Genomic DNA, 19,783 nt, shown 5'->3' with positions numbered 1-19,783 from the left:
AATCAATCACTGCCCCGCAGAGAGTGAAGAGGAGTGGGCGGGGCCTCGGGACATCTGACGCGAGACGCCCCTCCCTCCCCGCCCGTCTTCGCGTTTCATTCGCTTCAGTTCCCCACTCCGGCCAGCAGGGGGCGCCCGTCTCCAGCGGGCGAATCAGGCGCCTGCGCAGGCAGCCCCTCGCGAGGGGTCCTTCGGCTGCCGCCCCTCCGAGAGGGAGAGAGAGGGAGCAAGATGGCGGCCGCGAGGCGGTTGGCGGCGGCGCTGGGCAGCCGGTAGGTGACTGCGTCCGTGCCGCCCCCCCCGTCGTGGCTTCTTTCCCCCGGCCTGGGGAGGGAACGACACCCCCCCCCCGCACACTTCACAGAATATATTTATTTTAAAAGGGGGGGGAGGTGTTTGGCTTTTAAACGGGGCAGCCTGTCCTGCCTCGCGGGGTTGTTGTGAGGGGCGAAGGGCCGCTTGTGTTGGGCCGAGGGGAGGTGGGCTCCGGAGGCAAGAAAAGGCCGGTGGGATTCTGTGTGGCCTGATCCCCCTCGGGGTCTCTGCGGGGTCGCCTGGACTCAGGGCCAGATTTACGTATTATAAGATAAACAAACTATAGCTTAGGGCCCCACTCTCTTGGGGCCCCCCCCCAAAAAATTAAAGAAAACAAAGTCTGGGTGTACATTTCCAAAATATAAGTTCAACAATTACTTCGATAAAATACGTATTTTGTTATGTGCAAATTGCCTATTAGGTCCATAAATTACCATATAGCATACGTTTAACACACAAAAACAGCGACAATTTGTTGTTGACAAAGGACAGCTGGACATAAAAAGGGCCCCTTTACCTTCAGTAGCTTAGGACAGGGGTAGGGAACCTAAGGCCCCAGGGGACGGTCCGAGAATCAGCGTGTTTTTACAAGAGTAGAATGTGTGTTTTTATTTAAAATGCATCTCTGGGTTATTTGTGGGGCATAGGAATTCGTTCATTTCCCCCCCCCCCCCCAAATATAGTCCGGCCTCCCATAAGGTTTGAGGGATAGTGGATCGGCCCATGGCTGAGAAAGGTTGCTGACCCCTGGCTTAGGACCTCATGAATCCTAAATCTGACCCTGGCTGCCTTCCCCAGCTACAGCAGGCAGGGCCAAGAAGCCTTGGGGTGGGGTGACCTTGGGCGGCTTTCAACAGCCACACCGACCTTGCAGGGTTGTTGGGAGGATTAATGCCTGGGGGGGGGGTGAGGTTGGAGAGAAGACAGCGACTGTCCTGAGGCCACGCAATTAGCTTCTTAGCCGAGTGGTTGGGATTCAAACCCTGGTCTCTCCCTGGTCTGGCACTCTTAACCCCTAGACCACCCCGGCTGCCAGGGCTGCTGTGAGAGTGGCATATGATCTCCCCTTTGAGGAAGAAGGAATAACAGAGCCTTGTGGCTCTTAACGCCTAACCAGGTTTTTTTTATGGTTTCATGGCGTATTATGGCTTGTTTTGGACTACAACTCCCATCAGCCCCAGCACCATACAGCCGTGCCGACTGGGAGCATGGACTACTGCTGGTTGATGGCCGTAGTAAACTGATTGATTGATAAGCAACAAAGGCAGTTCCCTGTCCTGAGGAGCGAAAGTGTCCCCAACAGATATCTTAAATATTTGGTTCCATTTGTTGACGAAATAATAAGTAAGCTTTTCAGTCCTTGGCACTTCACATTAAAAAAAGCCAAACCTGTTTTTTCATGAAAGCAAACTGGTTTAATGAAAAATGCCCTCTTTTAATTTTGGGCCATCACAGCTGTCCTCATACTTTGGCTTCCTGAAACTGTCATGCAAATGACAATACTGCCTGTTTTGCTAACCTGCACTTTTTAAGCTCTGGAGGCGTCCTGCATGCTTCCTGTTTTGTCTTTATAGTTAAAAAAAGATGGAGACATCTTTATGAAGCCCTGGATTGAAAGCAGGAACCGTAATCTAGAGGAGTAGTTACCTTTCCTGCACGGTGCTGACCTCATACACTTACAAACCCTTTCCAGTAGCACCTTAGAGACCAACTAAGTTTGTTATTGGTATGAGCTTTCGTGTGCATGCACACTCATACCAATAACAAACTTAGTTAGTCTCTAAGGTGCTACTGGAAGGATTTTTTTTTAATTTTGTTTCGACTACGGCAGACCAACACAGCTACCTACCTGTAACTTACAAACTCTGTTTCTGTATAACATCTCACCATCTTCTGCCCTCGTCAAACCACAAAGGAGAAGAACTTCAGAGCTAGGGGACTCTGTTGGATTGGTTGTTGGAGTCGTGTTTTCAGTCTTCACTCAGCCATTGACTGTTTTCAGTGTTCTTGTTCAGGTCTGATCAACCAAAGTAGCTGAGATCATGAAAGGCACAAAGGAATATTTTTGCTTAACTTGAGCCATAAAATAGGGAAGGGTCTAACTTTGTAGGATGGACTAGTTAAGCCTTTATTGAGCCTCAGGACTATAAGGTGTCTGAAATTGTGACATTTTTGGTAAAGTTGTTTTTCTTCTTCTTTAAGATTCTGCCACTTGGGATTCAAAGGGGTGAATGTCACTGCTAAACAACCCCTACACATTGCCTCCCAACAGAACCTGCTCCTTCCTCCCACAGTACTACAGATGAAAGGTGAGTGCTAGGCTTGTTGGGCAGTTTGCGATCACAATTCTGTGGGGGAATGCTGTGATAAAAACTTGCAATTCTCTGAAATTGCTACATCACGACAAAAAGTATATTGAGTAAGCATACTGTTCAGTCCAACATCTCTTCTTGAGTGTGAGTATTTCCATAAAGTTGTCAGAATTATTTCCATGTATAAAGTGTGTATTTGCTTCTAACTTTGGATCTGGGCTTCTCAATTTTTGTTGAGTTTCTGTAAGCCATGAAAATAAAAATTGAGCCGAGAGAGGGAGAGAGAGTTGTGAATGCCCAGTGGGCAGAAGATGGACTGAGAAAGGCAACGCCCCCACACCTCATTGAGCAAGGCCATTCTCGGCTCTTTTTTTCTTCACAACATTCATTTTCGTTATTTGTTTGAACTCCTGCAGCAGAAGGGAGGGGTGGGGAGAGACAAGATTGCCTGTTCGAGAAACTTAGTCCATCTAAATAAAATTGCCATGTTCAGGGACAATATGCCTCTGAGAATCAGATGCTGGAGACAAAGACATGGGAAGGTCTTTGTGTTTGTGCCATGTGTATGTGCTACATATTTGTGCCATGCTCGTAGGCACCAAGAAGTTTGTGGCTGGTCCCTCTGGGGGCCAGAATACTGGACTAGATGGGCCTTGTGTCAAATCCAGCCCAGCTCTTCTTGTTTATGTTTTATGAAGGTTGGGTGCAAATCAGATTACTACAAACCTAACAGTTTTTTATTCTTTTTTTTTATTCCAGTGAGGTCTATGTTTGTTCAGACACAGGATACTCCAAACCCAAACAGCTTGAAATTTATCCCAGGAAAGCCAGTGCTGGAATCTAGAACTATGGAATTCACTTCTCCAGCTTCCACGTATTGCTCACCCTTAGCAAGGTTTGTTGTTGCCTTGTTGTTGGTTGTATGACAATAACTTAGTTACGTGTCCAGATCAAAGTACTTTTAAGTGGTACCTACTTAGGAGCAAACTATATATTGCACCGTAGCTGCTGTAATGAAGCCCTGGGAGCATATTATCCCGTGCAAAGCTTTATTGGGAAGTGGATGCTTTGCATCAGAGAAGGGAGTGTTTAACCATCTCCTTGTCTTCCTCTAAAATGCCCCCTTGCCCAACTGTGGTTGCCCCTGTCCCTGTTCTGGACTTATTTGTGCCTTGCAAGCACTAATCAGGACCTTGTGAGATTGAAAGCAGACTGGGGACAGAGTTTGCAGCAGAGGGGTTAAATGTAGTTTACCCCTTTAAAAAATCTGTTCTGTTGTTGGAATGGGTATTAATCAATTCCAACAGCATAAGAAATGTTATTGGACCCTAACCCCTCCCCAAATAAAGACGACCCACAAGACAGAAGAAAAACAAAGTGGGGGGAATGATTAGCGCAAATCAAACCTAGTCAAATCAAGTCAAGAAATGTCTAGTCAGTCCAGGGTGCAGTTCCGCAGGTGTCCATGTGAGGCAGGCAGGCAGAACCTATGTATGTTCCTTTACAGTAGCATAATCAATAAATCTTGCTCAAGTAGCATAACATTTATATGATGTGGTTCCTTTGAGATGAGCATAGATTTCACTTGTTAAATGTTCCTTTAAAGTCAAACTCCATGTCAGCATAGTCCATTCTCACATGAGGTTCCCTGATAATGTCCTCCAATGTTTTGCTATCATAGGTCTAGCAGCTGCCAGAACAATAGAGTTAAATCTTAGCACGTTAATTCTCTGGAGTCATTATCTGAAATTGAAGGAAGGGCAAATCTGGGATCGGGAGTCAGTAATTGGTTGGTTATTGATTCAGTCTCTCTAAATATTTTACATGAGTAGTTTCCCCTTTTTATATGTATATACAATGAACTCATTCTCATTCATGGATCCATTCCAGTCTGGCTTCCGCGCTGGTCATGGGACCGAGACGGCTCTGGTCGCCCTAACAGATGATCTCCGCAGGCAGCTGGATCGAGGCGGGTCGGGGCTGCTGATTCTTCTAGACCTGTCAGCAGCCTTCGACATGGTTGATCACGAACTCCTGGACCACCGCCTTGCCGACGTGGGGATCCAGGGCACAGTCCTTCAATGGCTGCGCTCGTTTCTCTCTGGTCGGGGACAGAGGGTGGCGCTTGGGGGGGAATTGTCATCCCGCCACTCCTTGGTGTGTGGAGTGCCTCAGGGTGCGATACTCTCCCCGATGCTTTTTAACATCTTTATGCGCCCCCTCGCCCAGCTTGTCCGGAGTTTTGGGCTGGGTTGCCATCAGTATGCCGATGACACCCAACTCTATCTGTTGATGGATGGCCATCCTGACTCGGCCCCAGACACACTGACCAGATGTTTGGAAGCTGTGGCTGGATGGTTACGCGGAAGCCGATTGAAGTTAAATCCTTCGAAGACAGAGGTCCTCTGGCTGGGACGGGACGATATGGGATTGGGGGGGCAACTCCCATCTCTTGCGGGGGTGCAATTAGTGCCAGCACCGTCCGTTAAGAGTCTGGGTGTAATCTTCGATACCTCCCTCTCTATGGAGGCGCAGATTACAGCTATAACAAAGGCGGCATTTTTTCATCTCCGCCAAGCTAAGCAGTTGGCCCCTTATCTCTCTCGCCCTGACCTAGCCACTGTGATCCACGCGACGGTCACCTCCAGACTGGATTATTGTAACTCGCTCTACGTGGGGCTGCCCTTGAGACTGACCCAGAAACTCCAGCGGGTGCAGAATGCCGCGGCAAGACTCCTTATGGGGTCTTCGCTGCGAGATCACATTCATCCGGTACTATACCAGCTGCACTGGCTCCCGGTGGAGTACAGGATCAGGTTTAAGGTGCTGGTTTTAACCTTTAAAGCCCTATACGGCCTAGGACCCTCGTACCTACGGGACCGCCTCTCCTGGTATGCCCCACAGAGGAACCTACGGTCTGCAAATAAAAACATCCTGAAGGTCCCAGGCCTCAGAGAGGTTAGGCTGGCCTCAACTAGAGCCAGGGCTTTCTCAGCTGCGGCTCCAATCTGGTGGAACGCTCTGTCACAAGAGACTAGGGCCCTGTGGGACCTGACATCTTTCCGCAGGGCCTGCAAGACAGAGTTGTTCCGCCAGGCCTTTGGTCAGGGCCCAGCCTGACTCCCACCTCCGGCAACCTGCACAGAACTTTGCTTAACGGTTGCCATTAATTTGATTTTAATTAATTTTTATAATGAAATGTTTTAGAATGTTGGATTATTTGATTGTTTGATTATTTGTTTGTTGTTAGCCGCCCTGAGCCTGGCTTTGGCTGGGGAGGGCGGGATATAAATAAAATTTATTATTATTATTATTATTATTATTATTTACATGCAAGTATTCTGGATTCAATGGGATGCAGGTGGCGCTGTGGTCTAAACTACAGAGCCTAGGGCTTGCCAATCAGAAGGTCGCGGTTCGAATCCCCTTGATGGGGTGAGCTCCCGTTGTTCGGTCCCAGCTCCTGCCCACCTAGCAGTTCGAAAGCACATCAAAGTGCAAGGAGATAAATAGGTACTGCTCTGGCAGGAAGGTAAACGCCTTTTCCGTGTGCTGCTCTGGTTCGCCAGAAGCGGCTTAGTCATGCTGGTCACATGACCTGGAAGCTGTCTGCGGACAAATGCCGGCCTATAGAGCAAGATGACCACGCAACCCCAGAGTTGTCCGCGACTGGACCTAATGGTCAGGGGTACATTTACCTTTATTCTGGATTCAGGGAAGTGTTCTAGGGTTGGAGCCTTAGTGGCCTACAAACCTACAAACGTTCATGGGTATACTGATACAAAGAAACCTGGAAGCTCACAGTGAGCAGGAGTTTTGAATGAAGATCTTTATTTTTCTTGTTTTTGTTTTGGTAGGCAGCTCTTCAGGATTGAAGGAGTTAAAAGCATTTTCTTTGGAACAGACTTCATCACAGTCACAAAGGTAACCGGTAACCCTAAAAGAATATTGTAGTGCGTGTCTGCACAGGGAATGATAATAGAATCAAAGAATTGTAGAGTTGGAAGGGACCCTTGTCCAACCTCATGCAATGGAATCTCAACTAAAGCATTGATGGCAGATGGCCATCCAACCTCTGCTTTAAAACCTCTAGGGAAGGAGAGTCCACCACCTTCTGAGGGAGACTGTTCCACTGTCAAACAGCTCTTGCCGTCGGAAAGTTCTTCCTGATGTTTATTAAGAATCTCCTTTCTTGTAACTTGAATCCATTGGCTCAGGTCTTACCCTCTAGAGCAGGAGAAAACCAGCTTGCTCCATCTTTCATGTGGCAACCTGTCAGATATTTGAAGATGGCTATCATATCTCCTCTCAGTCTGTTTTCCAGGCTAAACATACCCAGCTCCTTCAACAGTTCCTCATAAGGCTTGGCTTCCAGACCCTCCACCATCTTGGTCAGCCTCATTTGCACAAATTCTGTATAAATATTCTAAACCAGTGATTCCCAGTTGTTTTTCTGAAGATCCCAGGGGGGTCTGCGTAACCCACCCAGGGAGTCCATAGCACATCCCTGTTAACTGTATGGGGCATCCTGTTTGGCCTGGAAGACACGCATCCTGGTTTTGCACTAGGACATGTTGGAGGGTATGGTGGCACCATTCACATAACAAAAACTAGCACAGAGATATCAACATTTTCAGAAGTAGGGGGTCCATGGCTTGGCTTTTGAAAAACAGGGGGTCTGCAGTTCTTTTAGTATATGTGCTGCCGAAGCGAGCACGGGGGGTCTGCAGTTCTTAGCTAAATGGGAACCACTGTTCTAAACATCCCAGAAGAGTGCACTTCTGCTATCCCTTACTGTGCAGACCATGCTCTCCTTAAAACCTTCCAAAAATAGAAGATACAAAAGACATGCCAGTTTTTAAGTTGCTGTAGTGCCAGAAACTATGTGCTATTCATAGATTCAAAGGACCTACATTTTCCCACAAGGCTTTAAAAAAGTGTTTTTGGTCTGATTCAGCAAAGCTGTTCATGTATACCTAACCTAATTCTTGAAATCTTTGTAGGAAAATGAAGAAGTGGATTGGAACTTAATTAAACCAGATATTTATGCAACTATTATGGATTTCTATGCTTCTGGCTTACCTGTTATTACTGAAGAGGCACCTCGTACAGACACAGGTAAATGGCTAATATTGAATACGTTGATGGAGGAGAGTATTGGATGTTAGTGGCAGGTTACATCCTCTGCTTGTGAGCTTGCCTGGCCACTGTTGGAGATGCAGTCTTGGGCTAGATGGCTCACTGGGTAGATAGAAAAGGCTGGTTCATTATTATTATTAAATGTATATCCTGCCCTTCTTCCGTGGCAAACAACAAGGAACAAAACAATGCAAACATGAGAAACGGTTCCTGGACAGATGCAAATGGTGTTCCTGAGGGCTGCTTGCAAGGTCTTTGCTGCTGTGATAGGCCAGGGCTTACAGGGACACACTCTTGGTTTTTTCCAACTTCTCTGTTCAGCTTGCTCTAGGCACAGTTTTCCTTCTTATTACAATACAGTATCTGAGGAGCTTTTGATATGGGAGGACTTACAGGACTTTATTATTGGATTGGGGTATAAAATCAAACAGAAGGTCTTAAATTTCAGGTTTTACTGTGGAACAATTAATAATAGAGTTTACCAACAAGATTCATACAACATGGAAATCCAGAGGAATCTGATATTTGGGAATTTTTATATTGTAAACTCCTGCTGAAATAATTTATGGTAATTACATTCAGAACTCCCCATAAAATACCTAAATATGGTGGCTTGGCAGTACCTGATAATAGCAAGCAGCCTTGTTCTGCCACAACTTGGTGGTAGAAATATTAAAACTTATTGGGTATTAGAGCAAATAGGGATCCCAATATTAACAGTGTGGGTGTGGAGATCAGAAAGAAGCCAGTAGATCAGTCATTGCAATATGTGACTTTTTGAAAGCAAATAAGATAGTTGAATTTATGAAAACGTGAGACTGTGCTCACAAGATGATGGGGAAAATTTTAATATTAACATGCCTGGTAAGCAATGGAATGATTCATGTTGTAATAGCACAATATCTTTTAGAGATGTTGCTGCCAGGGAGATTTCTTTTTTACAAGATTTTGTACTTATGGTATTACCTTCCATACAAGTTACAGAAAACGCATAAATGAGACCATCTTATTTGAAATGTGGCCAAGGGTGTGTGGAGTTTGAACATATTTGTTCTTGTAAAGATATAACACAAGTAGGCTATGAAGCAAGCAGGACAACAGCTAGCACACAAGGGCTGGAAGTCTCAGAGCGGCTATTACCAAACACAAGTAAGAGCGCACCGTTGTGCTTCTTTTGTGGCAGGGACAGTGGTGATGCAGGCTCACTTTTCTGCAGTCATTTTATCCCCAAGAAGCTATCCAGCAGAGCTTTTTCAGGCGGTAAATGGATTATTTTCAAGGAATGTTGTGGAAACATTTATCAAGTAAGATAAGCATGATTCATTCCTTTTGTCTTGCATAAACCACACAAGCTCCATCTGAAGAAGACGACGAAGTTGTATTAATGATAAAAGAGCTCCTGGATACTAGAATAAGGTACAGCTACAACTGTGTTTCCTATACACTGTTGGTGTTTCATGAAGGTGGCAGAGTAATGAATGTGCAATTCTGCTGATAGCCAGTTTGATGGATTGGCAGAGATGCTGGTGCTTCTTCCTAGGTTGCCTCTGAAAAGAGTATTTTGTTCACTTTGCGGGATGCTTGCTGTGCTCCCAGCCCACTTTCCCCCAAGAGCTTTTACAATGCTTTGAAAGAGGCATGTGACTTAAAAATTCACTTCAGAAAGAGATTGCAGTAAACATATTCAAAATAGGGGAGGTAAGAAGAATTTAAAATAGACGTTCCCTTTGGATCTTTAGCTTTTATCACTCTGATCCCTGAATATATATTTCTGTTAGAATCCCTTGCCCTCTGATGTTAGCCAGGAGGACAGCAGGGAATTTTTTTACAGTTGCACATTTATATATTGGTGCTTATGTCAATATCTGCACTGAAGCGCTTCCAGCATTTTAGTGAGTGCCAGTCTGACAGACAGAGCCTTCGTTGTTCCTTTGGAAAATAACAGCCTGTCTGTTGGGAAGTGAAAGGGCAGTATAAGTGGAGAATGAAGACGCTGGTTTCATTGGAATGTAGGTGCAGCTTGTTCTTGAATGAATACCCAACCCCTGAATTGGATGCATTAATTTGCCAGCTACAATCCATTTCGTCTGTTGTGATGACATTTCAGAAGCCAAAGCGGGATTGACAGGAGCAAGGACTTCAGCATTTTACATAGCTTCTCATTACCACTACCCAGATTGCAAAGAGAAAAGTTGCAAACTGGGCAAATGCATGCAAAATGACTGGATTTGTATAATTTATTCCAGTTTCAGTAATCAGCTCTTATTGTCAGTAAAGTAGGGGTTGGCAGAGAGCATGCACATAAAATAAACAGAAGATACTCAGCTCGGGATCAGCTGTTCTAAGAAAAATTTGCTGATGGTGGATTTGAAGAAGGGAGGTGTTTTGATGAACTGCAAGAGTTGGGCTGTTCTGAGAATAAGCGTTCGTGCAACAAAGAAGGTATAGAGGTGGGATACAAAGAGGAGGTGGCCAAAAAAGTGGGGGTGAGAACTACTTCTAAATGTATAGAAATGTTTGGGGTTTTAAGTGGTTTACCCCACTAATACTTTGAAATCTTATCGACAATGTTCCTCAGGCCAACCGTCCAGGAAGATGGTGGGGATGTCATCTTTAAGGGCTTCGAAGATGGGATTGTGCAGTTAAAACTGCAAGGCTCCTGCACAAGCTGCCCCAGTTCTATCATCACCCTGAAGAATGGGATACAAAACATGCTGCAGTTCTATATTCCGGAAGTAGAAGGTGTGGAACAGGTAGGCACAAATTGAAGGTTGTTAAAAATTGGGGTGGTTTGTTCATAGAATTTCTTCTCCACATCTCAAAGCGTCTCTGTACAAGCAAGTTTTTACGAATGAAAGTTGACACTTCAAATCTGATAACTGGGTTCAGTGCAAAAAAAATTAGGTATAGAAGGGTCATTATAGAAGTAACAACAGATTATGAAACAGGATTTCTCTGGGCACAAGTGAGACCAGCATCAACGTGTTGCAGTTTCCTTTTGCACCCCTACCCCACCTGGAGTGTTTCTCTTCAGGGTTCCAGCAAATCATGCTGTCCACCAGAATGTTTTATTCCATTTCCCCACCCTCTGGCTGTCTTTCCCCCTTTTTTCCAACCGGTGTGCAGTATTTCAGTAAAAACAGCAGAGCTGTGCTTGCCAGCATCACAGAAACCGTGATCCAAGGCATGGGGCCCAGTGAACAGCCAACAAATCACAGAATGTATCTGTGGATACAGAGGGGATGAGTGGGGCGGTGTCTAAATCAGCTGTGGGGAACCTTTGGCCAGCCAGATGCTGGACTACAACTCCCTTCATCCTTGACCATGGGCCAAGCTGGCTGGGGCTGATGGCTTACAGCAACATCTGCAGGGCTGCACCGACTGTGTTGTGTTGAGAAAGAGATGGCGACGGCATGGGCTTTACTTTGGTTTCTCCAGTCTGTGGCAACAAGAGTTATGTGGGAACAGTGATCTTCGGTCAAGAAGACGGCTTTTCTCATATTACTGACAATCTCATCCACACTCTTAGCAAGTCATAGTTCTTTGGAAGAGCTGCTTCATTTTGAGCTGGAAATGCTGGGTTGGATGTAGAAAGGAGGTTATTCCATGGTTTTCTTGAGATAATTCTACTGGTGTAAATTTAAAGTTACAGTAGGTGTAATTATAAATTTATACTAAGTGGCCATTTGTGATTTTAAAAAGCATAAATCTGCTTTTCAAAATAACATTCAATACTTGTGTTTCATCTGTATTGTGAACTAAAAGGATCTCGAGAACCTTTTGATTTCTGACACCTGTATGTGCATGTGTTTTTATTTTTTAAAAGCTGCCTATCCCTTAGTATTGCAATCTTACCTTTCAGGTTGTCGATAACGAAGAAGAAGAAGAACAAGCGAAGTCAACCTAAATCAGGGAAAGCTTTGGACTCTTGAGCTAAAATTATTTTGCAAGCTGATTTGTCTAAATTAGCCACTCGCTATAGAAAAATGTTCAGCTGTTGTCACAACTTTTCCCAGACACAGAACTGTTTCTTTCACTGCTTCATGGTTCTAAGAAAACAAGTGAAAAGTATTCTTGAAAGTGTGGCTGTCCGTTTGCTGCTATTCTTGTAAACAAAAAGAAGAAAATGTATAGATTTTGTTTGGTCAGAATGTGACATTTATAAAATATTTCCCCTCTCTGTTGGATTTAGGTAGCTTTTGTGGTGACCTACAGCCCATACTGTTGGAAGAATTATGTAGTGATAAATACAGATATAAATTATTGCTTTATTATTTTGAGGCCTTCCTGTTATATAAGCCATGTTTTTATTCTTCTTCGTGGGTCTGTTGTCTTATCAACACTGTATATATATATCTTTGCTACTAAATGCACAATAGTGGGTGAATCCTGATAACGGTTTACTTATTATTGGTCACAAATGGGGATTAGAAACTGAACTTAACCCTTGAAAATAAGAAAACCAACTCTTTTGCTACTGTACTTTCTTGAATACATCAAAGTAGTTGCAACAGCAAAATTAAAGTGTGTTATGGTCCAGCAAACCCACATTACCGTATTGGCCTGAATATAAGCTGCACCCATATATAAGCCGCACCTTTAAAATTCAAGAGGGGAAAAGAAAAAAAGACAATACCCGAATATAAGCCGCTCCCTTAAAATTCTGCAGGCACTCACACCCGTTCTGTTTTACCGTATGTCTGTTTCAACATCGGTACTGTAAAAGCCAATTTTTGTACGGTTGCAAATCTAAGCTGCACTTTTAACTTTTCACGGCTGGAATTTGGAAAAAAAGTGAGGCTTTTATTCATGCCAGCACAGTAAATGAATTTTAAAATGTGCTGGGAAGAATGTGTGAACTATACAGGAGCTGGGACTCCCCAAGGAAACTGGATGCCTTTTCAATAAAGGCAAATGGGAAATTGCTTTGCCTAATACTCAAGTAAGCATATGCTGTGTGAGGGCAACCACAAGCAACCCGTGCCCTGCTTGTCTTGCGTAGGATGCCACCGCAGCTCTTGTGGCACTGTCTTTTCCTTGCCCTGGGCTAAGAATGAGTTGCTAGTATATGACCACTATCGGTTCTGGCCATCTTGAACTTTTTAATGGTTGACGCACTTAATAAGTTCTGACTCATGCCAAGTTCCTGGAAGAAAACCCTTCTGTATTTACTGTTTTACTTTTCCCTGCCTCTGAAAACATCACATTACCTAACATGATGCAATCAGCACACCTAATCTTCACAACAGTGTTCCTTCCTTTTATTTGAAAGGGCAAGTACAGTGGTATGAAAAGGATAGCTTGTTACTTGAGAATTAGTAATCCAGCACACCCCCCCAGAGACCTGGAAGACTCTACTCAGCCTTTCCTGGTGGATCAGCAAAAGGGGTGTCTGAAACAAGTCAATTCTAAGTTAAACTGGGTGTCAAGTTTGTCAAGGCTACTTCCATTCTCAGGAACTGCCAGCAAGTGATCAGTTGAGGTAGTAGCGCATGGATCTTGTCTGCAGCAGCTCCCTTCGGTTTTAGGTACCTTTTAAGAGCAAGAAATGACATACAGACATTTATAAAATTATGCATGGCACGGAGAAACTGGATAGATTTTTTTCTCTCTACGCTAGAACTAGAACAAAAATATCAAAGGAGGCCTTGTTGAAATTGAAATACGTTGCTTCCACGGTGAGGGACTCTTTAACGTGCATGAATGGCAAACCAGAACACCACCAAATGTGGTGAAGCTCATTCCATGGGAAGGAAGGTGAAGCAACATTGGGGAAGATTGTGTTTCTAGTGTGCTTCACAAACCAGGCATGCAAAAGGTTGCCCTCTCCTGCTGTGCGCCCCCAGCACCTAGTACACTGTCACCTTGCACATTATTTATTTAAATCATATCCCACCTTTACTCCATGGAAAATCAAGGTGGCATACATGGCTGTCCCTTTTCTCTGTGAGGTGGGTTAGGCTGAGATGCGGCGTCTGTGACCCAAAGTCACCCACTGAGCTCCATGATGGCAGAGTGGGGATCTGATCTGTGGTCTCACCCATTTCCAGGTTCGACCCTCTAACCACTGCACCACATCGGCCCACAGTTGCTACAAGAAGTTGCCTTACACAACCTCTGGCCATTAGCCTGCTTGGCCTAGAATTGTCTCTTGGGACTGATGGCCATTTTCCAGTATGGAAGGGGGCCAGGGGGCCTTTTCTGCCACCTGCCTCTTTTAAGCGGGAGAACGGGTGGGGCTGCCAGGGCAGGGCAGGCAAGACCCCTTTGCAATCAGTTGGGGGCATGAAGGTGGCTACTGGACCACCACCACTCCTTGCTGCTTGTCCCCTACAGCAGGTACCAAGCAATAGACTGTTGCTGAACATGGAGGCTCCATGAAGCTCCAACGGGCAACTCTGGAGTTTTGCCGGAAGCATTGTTTTAAAAAGCCCCACAATGCTCTGGTGCTATGGCAAAGAAGGAAAGGCAAATTATTTTAAAACTGATTTCATACTGTGTTCTAATCCCACCCTGGGATTTTAGGGCAAAGGGCAAGAAATGAAAAGTCAAAAAGTGAAGGGTAGTAAATACAGTGGTATCTCAGGTTACAGACGCTTCAGGTTACAGACTCCGCTAACCCAGAAATAGTACCTCGGGTTAAGAACTTTGCTTCAGGATGAGAACAGAAATTGTGCTCCGGTGGCGCGGCGGCAGCAGGAGGCCCCATTAGCTAAAGTGGTGCTTCAGGTTAAGAACAGTTTCAGGTTAAAAACGGACCTCTGGAACGAATTAAGTACGTAACCAGAGGTACTACTGTACATAAATAGCCCCAAAAGGGAGTCCCATTTTGCCCAAGCCTGGAGTCACCAGCTAGCGGACTGATGATAATAACGACAACCACACACAAAGAGGCGCCTCATTTTGCTGCAGTGTTACCATCAAAAATCAGAATGATGATGATAACTCCTAAATCATAGAATCATAGAGTTGGAAGAGACCACAAGGGCCATCGAGTCCAACCCCCTGCCAAGCAGGAAACATCATCAGAGCACTCCTGACATATGGTTGTCAAGCCTCTGCTTAAAGACCTCCAAAGAAGGAGACTCCACCACACTCCTTGCCAGCAAATTCCACTGTCGAACAGCTCTCACTGTCAGGAAGTTCTTCCTAATGTTTAGGTGGAATCTCGTTTTGCTGCAACCTAGAGTCACAAAAAAGCGGACTGGTAAGAACAGCAATCCCAAAAGGGTGTCGAAAAATATATATATATAATTGTCCAGTATATATATATATACATACACACACACACACACACACACACATAATTGTCCAGTAGCACCTTAAAAAGGTAAAGGTAAAGGTACCCCTGCCCATACGGGCCAGTCTTGACAGACTCTAGGGTTGTGCGCTCATCTCACTCTATAGGCCGGGAGCCAGCGCTGTGCGCAGACACTTCTGGGTCACGTGGCCAGCGTGACAAGCTGCATCTGGCGAGCCAGCGCAGCACATGGAATGCCATTTACCTTCCCGCTGGTAAGCGGTCCCTATTTATCTACTTGCACCCGGGGGTGCTTTCGAACTGCTAGGTTGGCAGACGCTGGGACCTGACGACGGGAGCGCACCCCGCCGCGGGGATTCGAACCGCCGACCATACGATCGGCAAGTCCTAGGCGCTGAGGTTTTACCCACAGCGCCACCCGCGTCCCAAGACAGTAGCACCTTAGAGACCAACTAAGTTTGTTCTTGGTATAAGCTTTCGTGTGCATGCAACTAAGTTTGTTATTGGTATGAGCAGGCATGCACACGAAAGCTTATACCAAGAACAAACTTAGTTGGTCTCTAAGGTGCTCCTGGACAATTTTTTTATATATTTCTACAGCGTCACACCAACACGGCTCCCTACCTGAATCCTTTTTTTTTAAAAAAAATAGTATTTATTACTTTTCAAAAAATTTAAACACTAAAAAAACAATACAATACATTAAACTAACAAAACAAAACAAGAACAATAAAATAAATCAAACAATTTCATTATCCCATCTTTCATTCACTTATTTCCACGACCTCCCTACCTGAATCTAACCCCACAGGGCGTGTGTGCCTTATTAGCCCCCCAAGGGGCGCATTGTTTTGCCCGGGCCACGAGCCACCACCAACCGGGGGACCCAGAATGGTAGCATTAACCTCATTGATCACAAGAAGGCCAAGGGGGCGCCTCGTCGGGCCCCGGCCTGGCTTCCCCCTCCGCCTCCGCCCGAGCGCGGCCCTTCCGGCCTGCGGGGCTCCCGCTCCTCCCGCTCCTCCGCCTGAGGCGGATGCTGATCCGGCTGCCACGTCGCCCCGAGTGACACGGCAGCCCGGAGGCCTCGTGAGGCGGCGGAGGCGGAGGCGGAGGAGGAGCCGGGCCCGCTAGGCCGAGCCGGGCCCAATCGCGGGCCAGGCAGGGAGCCTGCGCCCCTCTGTCCGCGGGAGGAGGAGGAGGAGGAGGAGGAGACGCCGTTGCCGCCGCCAGTCCCGCCGGCCCGTCAGCGAGGAAGCGCCTGTCCAGCCTCCCAGCCGCCCTGCTCGGTCTCCTCAGGCGCCACCATGTGCGGTGAGGAAGGAGGGAAGGAAGGAAGGCGGCCGGGGGGGAGGGAGGGATGGAGGCTGCCCCGCCGGGAAGGCTGGCGAGGTGGGCGATGCCGAGGGGCCGAAGCCAGGGCGAGGCGGCTTCTCTCGAAAGGGTTGCCCGCTTCCCTCAGGGCGAACGGCAGCGGGTTGGGCTAGATGACCCTGGGGCCCCTTCGTGCTCTACGGCCGCAGGCAGTAGCCTTTCCTCAGCCCATGTGCAGAGCGCGCCGGAAGAGGGGAGGGAGGGGGCAAGGCCAGGCCCTCAGAGCAGCGCCTGCCTCTCTTCTTGCCCCCCATTCTGAGCTGCGGCTTCCTCCTCCACCTCACTTGCTTTACTCCTCCAACTCTTTCACCATCATTGTAGAGAGGGCCTTGTCAAAAGTCCGACGCTGGCTCTCTTGAGCATGTGCAGAGTGCCTTCGCCTTCAGGGTGGTTCGGAAGGGAGATAATAGGAGGGTAGTGGGGACAGTGTGAATGTGCAGATGGAAATCAGGTGGGTGAGAGAGATGGTTTGTTTACAGGCAACCCCATGCTTGAACATTGCGGAACATTTAGGAAACCTAATACAGTGGTACCTCGGGTTAAGTACTTAATTTGTTCCGGAGGACCGTTCTTAACCTGAAATTGTTCTTAACCTGAAGCGCCACTTTAGCTAATGGCGCCTCCCGCTGCTGCACGATTTCTGTTCTCATCCTGAAGCAAAGTTCTTAACCCGAGGTACTATTTCTGGGTTAGCGGAGTCTGTAACCTGAAGCATATGTAACCTGAAGTGTATGTAACCTGAAGTGTATGTAACCTGAAGCATATGTAACCTGAAGTGTATGTAACCCGAGGTACCACTGTACTGTAAAGCAAAATCAGGAAAATGATGAAGAGGGGGGAAAAGCTCTACAACTGGTTTAGCAATAGTGATCCAGTACTGTAGTAGTAGTAGTAGTTATAAAGTGGCATCAGGGTCTGTGGTGCTTTGAAGACCAGTAGCATAAGCAAAACACAGGTCTCTGCCCCAAGGAGCTTACAGCCTAAATCTTATCCGGGTGTGAAGTTGAAGGGGACAAATGTCTTGAGGGACTGGCGCAAGTGAGGCTTGTGGGGAAATTAGCGTGAGAGTAGACGAGTGTGTGATATTGGGAAAGCGGGTTTAGATTGCTGATGATAAAGGAAGGGGGTGAATTGGCAGAATTCAGCAGGGAGATATTTTCAACTTCGTTTTCCGTTAAGCTTAGGGTGCCTAAATACAACAATATGGCAATATGTTAACCTCCTAGAAATATAAAGGGGAACAAGGGGTGGGAAGGGGTGGCAGCCATCTGTGCAGTAGAAGGAGAGCATAGGTGTGTATCAGACAGGTAGACAGGTAGAAAAGCAGATTTGCCTGTTCAGGAGCTTTTCCACACCAACTTCAGGGCTGTCTGCCTTTCTAGCAACTTGTACTGAAGCTAGGGTTTGCCAGCAGTGCTGGTATTGGTAGGTGGAAGGGCTGCTTCCATATCTCTGGCTTGCATGTAAGTTCTTACTCTTTACGTGGTGTTTGTTTTGCACACTGAGCTGTTTTACGGTGGTTCCAGAAAGATTTAATATTTCATTTAATCCCCATTTGACGTTGTGTTTGCACATTGCCTACAAGCACATCCTTTTGATGTGTTGAAAGGTGCTGTTTAACCTTATTGAGTTTCAAAAGCAGCTTCTAATGTGGCACAGAAGAAGAGGGGACATGGAAGAAGAAAAGAGAGTCCTCTTATGTAGGCAAAAGGCAAGGGGTGTTTGGGTCAATTCCAGAGGAATCATCATTAATAAGATCATTGCTAATAAGAGATTAAATGAAAAAAAAAATTTTTGCACCTTTTTTCTTTTTAAAAATGTTGTGAGATGACTACCATGAAATACATATTTAAAACACCAAAAAGAAAGAAAGAAAAGAAACACTTCAGAGCACAGCAAAAAAGACATAATAAAAGTATAAAGAAAAGATGCTAGGCACATATCTCTGGTGATGATGTTCCACTATGTGGTGCATAGTTAAACTATGGAACTCACTCCTCCAGGAGGCAGTGATGGCCACCAACTTGGATGGCTTTAAAAAGTCATGATGGAAAGGGCTATCAATGGCTGCTAGCCAGGATGGCTAGCCTTTGCCTTCATGGTCAGAGGCAGCAATGCTTTTGAAGACTACTTGCTGGAAACCACAGGAGAGGAGAGGCCTCTTGTGCTCCATTCCTGCTTGCTGGTTTCCCGCCGGCATCTGGTTGGCCACTGTGAGAACAGGACGTTGGATTGGATGGGCCATTGGCTTGATCCAGCAGGCCCTTCTTCTATTCTTAAATTCATAAAGGGTGCAACTACAGATGAGGCTCCCTGATCTTCACCCACCAAACTTTTTCAGAGAACTTAATGATAAGACTGTCTCATTATTATTTTAATAATATTGGAAGTGTGTATGTATATAGCTCTTTTTGTTTTCACGTGCATACATTTATCATCTGCTTCGAACAGTATATAAATTTTACGAAATAAATAAAATCAAAACAAAACACATGACCCCACTCATCCTTACAAATTCCTTCTAAGTTAAATTGGTCAATATGATTATCCCCATATTCCAAAGGACTAGGCGCTGAAGAAAAGCAAAACTGGCTTGCTTGAGGCCACCTAGTGAACCAGGACCTTCTGGTTGAGCCCTGAATTATCATTTGCATTCTCTTGGTGTGCAGACGTAGCATAGGTCTATATGTGCTTATTGAATCCCAGGCCATTGGGCCCATCTAGACAATTGTCCACACTGGCAGTGGTTCGCCTGGGTTTATAGCAGGAGTCTTTTCCAGCTGCACATGGAAGGTGTTGGAGATGGAACATGCTCTGCCATATATCAACTTCCCCATATATCCACTATTTTTTCGGCTTTCTTAACACTACTCTGTCACCTTCAGGTATTGGTGTGGGGGTTTTTTTGATGTGGGAGACAGGTTCATGAGAAATTTCTCCTGAAGAGCGAAGTGAAGAAGAGCTGCAGTCACAGTTTGCTCATGTGCATTTAATGCTATGCAAATTTGCCTCAGAAAATGGAAAATGGGGCAGTGCTAAGAATAGAATAGGCAATTTATGCTATAAATAGTTTGCTGTGAGCACAGTTCAAGTCTTTCTGTGAATTCAATCTTGGGAATGTGTGGGATTCTCAGATTGCATAGCATAATCTGTTCTTTGTCTACAAACATATCCTTTAAAATATTTCTGAATACAGTTATAGCCTCTTGACTGTCTTGTTCCAAAATGAGAAAGCAAAATTTCGTGCCTTTAGTGTGATGGAGACTGACAAAGCCAATGCCTTTCCTTCAGGTCATATTTCTGAGGGGATTATTTCTCTTGCATGGTTGAAATTGTAGGGTTTATTGCCCTTGCAGTTTTATCTTTACCTTGACATTTCTGT

General features: G+C 45.7%; 3 protein-coding genes across 7 annotated transcripts in view; 2 read left to right on the top strand and 1 right to left on the bottom strand.

Moving 5' to 3' along the window:
• The window catches only part of ANTXR1 (ANTXR cell adhesion molecule 1), a 261,071-nt gene that overhangs the window by 68,174 nt on the left and 173,114 nt on the right, over nucleotides 1-19,783 (bottom strand). The gene's annotated exons all lie outside the window — the stretch shown is intronic.
• NFU1 (NFU1 iron-sulfur cluster scaffold) lies at nucleotides 134-12,162 on the top strand. Its single transcript, XM_081017582.1, has 8 exons — nucleotides 134-272; nucleotides 2,518-2,624; nucleotides 3,387-3,522; nucleotides 6,485-6,551; nucleotides 7,631-7,745; nucleotides 9,119-9,182; nucleotides 10,345-10,519; nucleotides 11,629-12,162. Exons 1-8 carry the CDS (start codon nucleotides 232-234, stop codon nucleotides 11,671-11,673), a joined length of 750 nt encoding a protein of 249 aa, XP_080873708.1. The 5' UTR covers nucleotides 134-231; the 3' UTR covers nucleotides 11,674-12,162.
• The window catches only part of GFPT1 (glutamine--fructose-6-phosphate transaminase 1), a 42,875-nt gene continuing 39,171 nt past the window's right edge, over nucleotides 16,080-19,783 (top strand). For 3 of the 4 annotated variants that reach the window (XM_081017385.1, XM_081017383.1, XM_081017384.1), the window contains exon 1: nucleotides 16,198-16,341. In XM_081017385.1, coding sequence (XP_080873511.1) covers nucleotides 16,335-16,341 — 7 coding nt within the window. In that variant the 5' untranslated portion in view covers nucleotides 16,198-16,334. Of the gene's footprint in view, nucleotides 16,342-19,783 lie in introns of all 4 variants that reach the window. The other variant, XM_081017386.1, reaches the window with a different exon arrangement.

Source organism: Podarcis pityusensis, assembly GCF_964106645.2.
Source record: "Podarcis pityusensis genome assembly, chromosome: 8".
Classification (NCBI taxonomy): Eukaryota; Metazoa; Chordata; class Lepidosauria; order Squamata; family Lacertidae; genus Podarcis; species Podarcis pityusensis.
The sequence above is the reverse complement of the archived record's forward strand: the minus strand, read 5'-3'. Positions and strand labels throughout refer to the sequence as shown.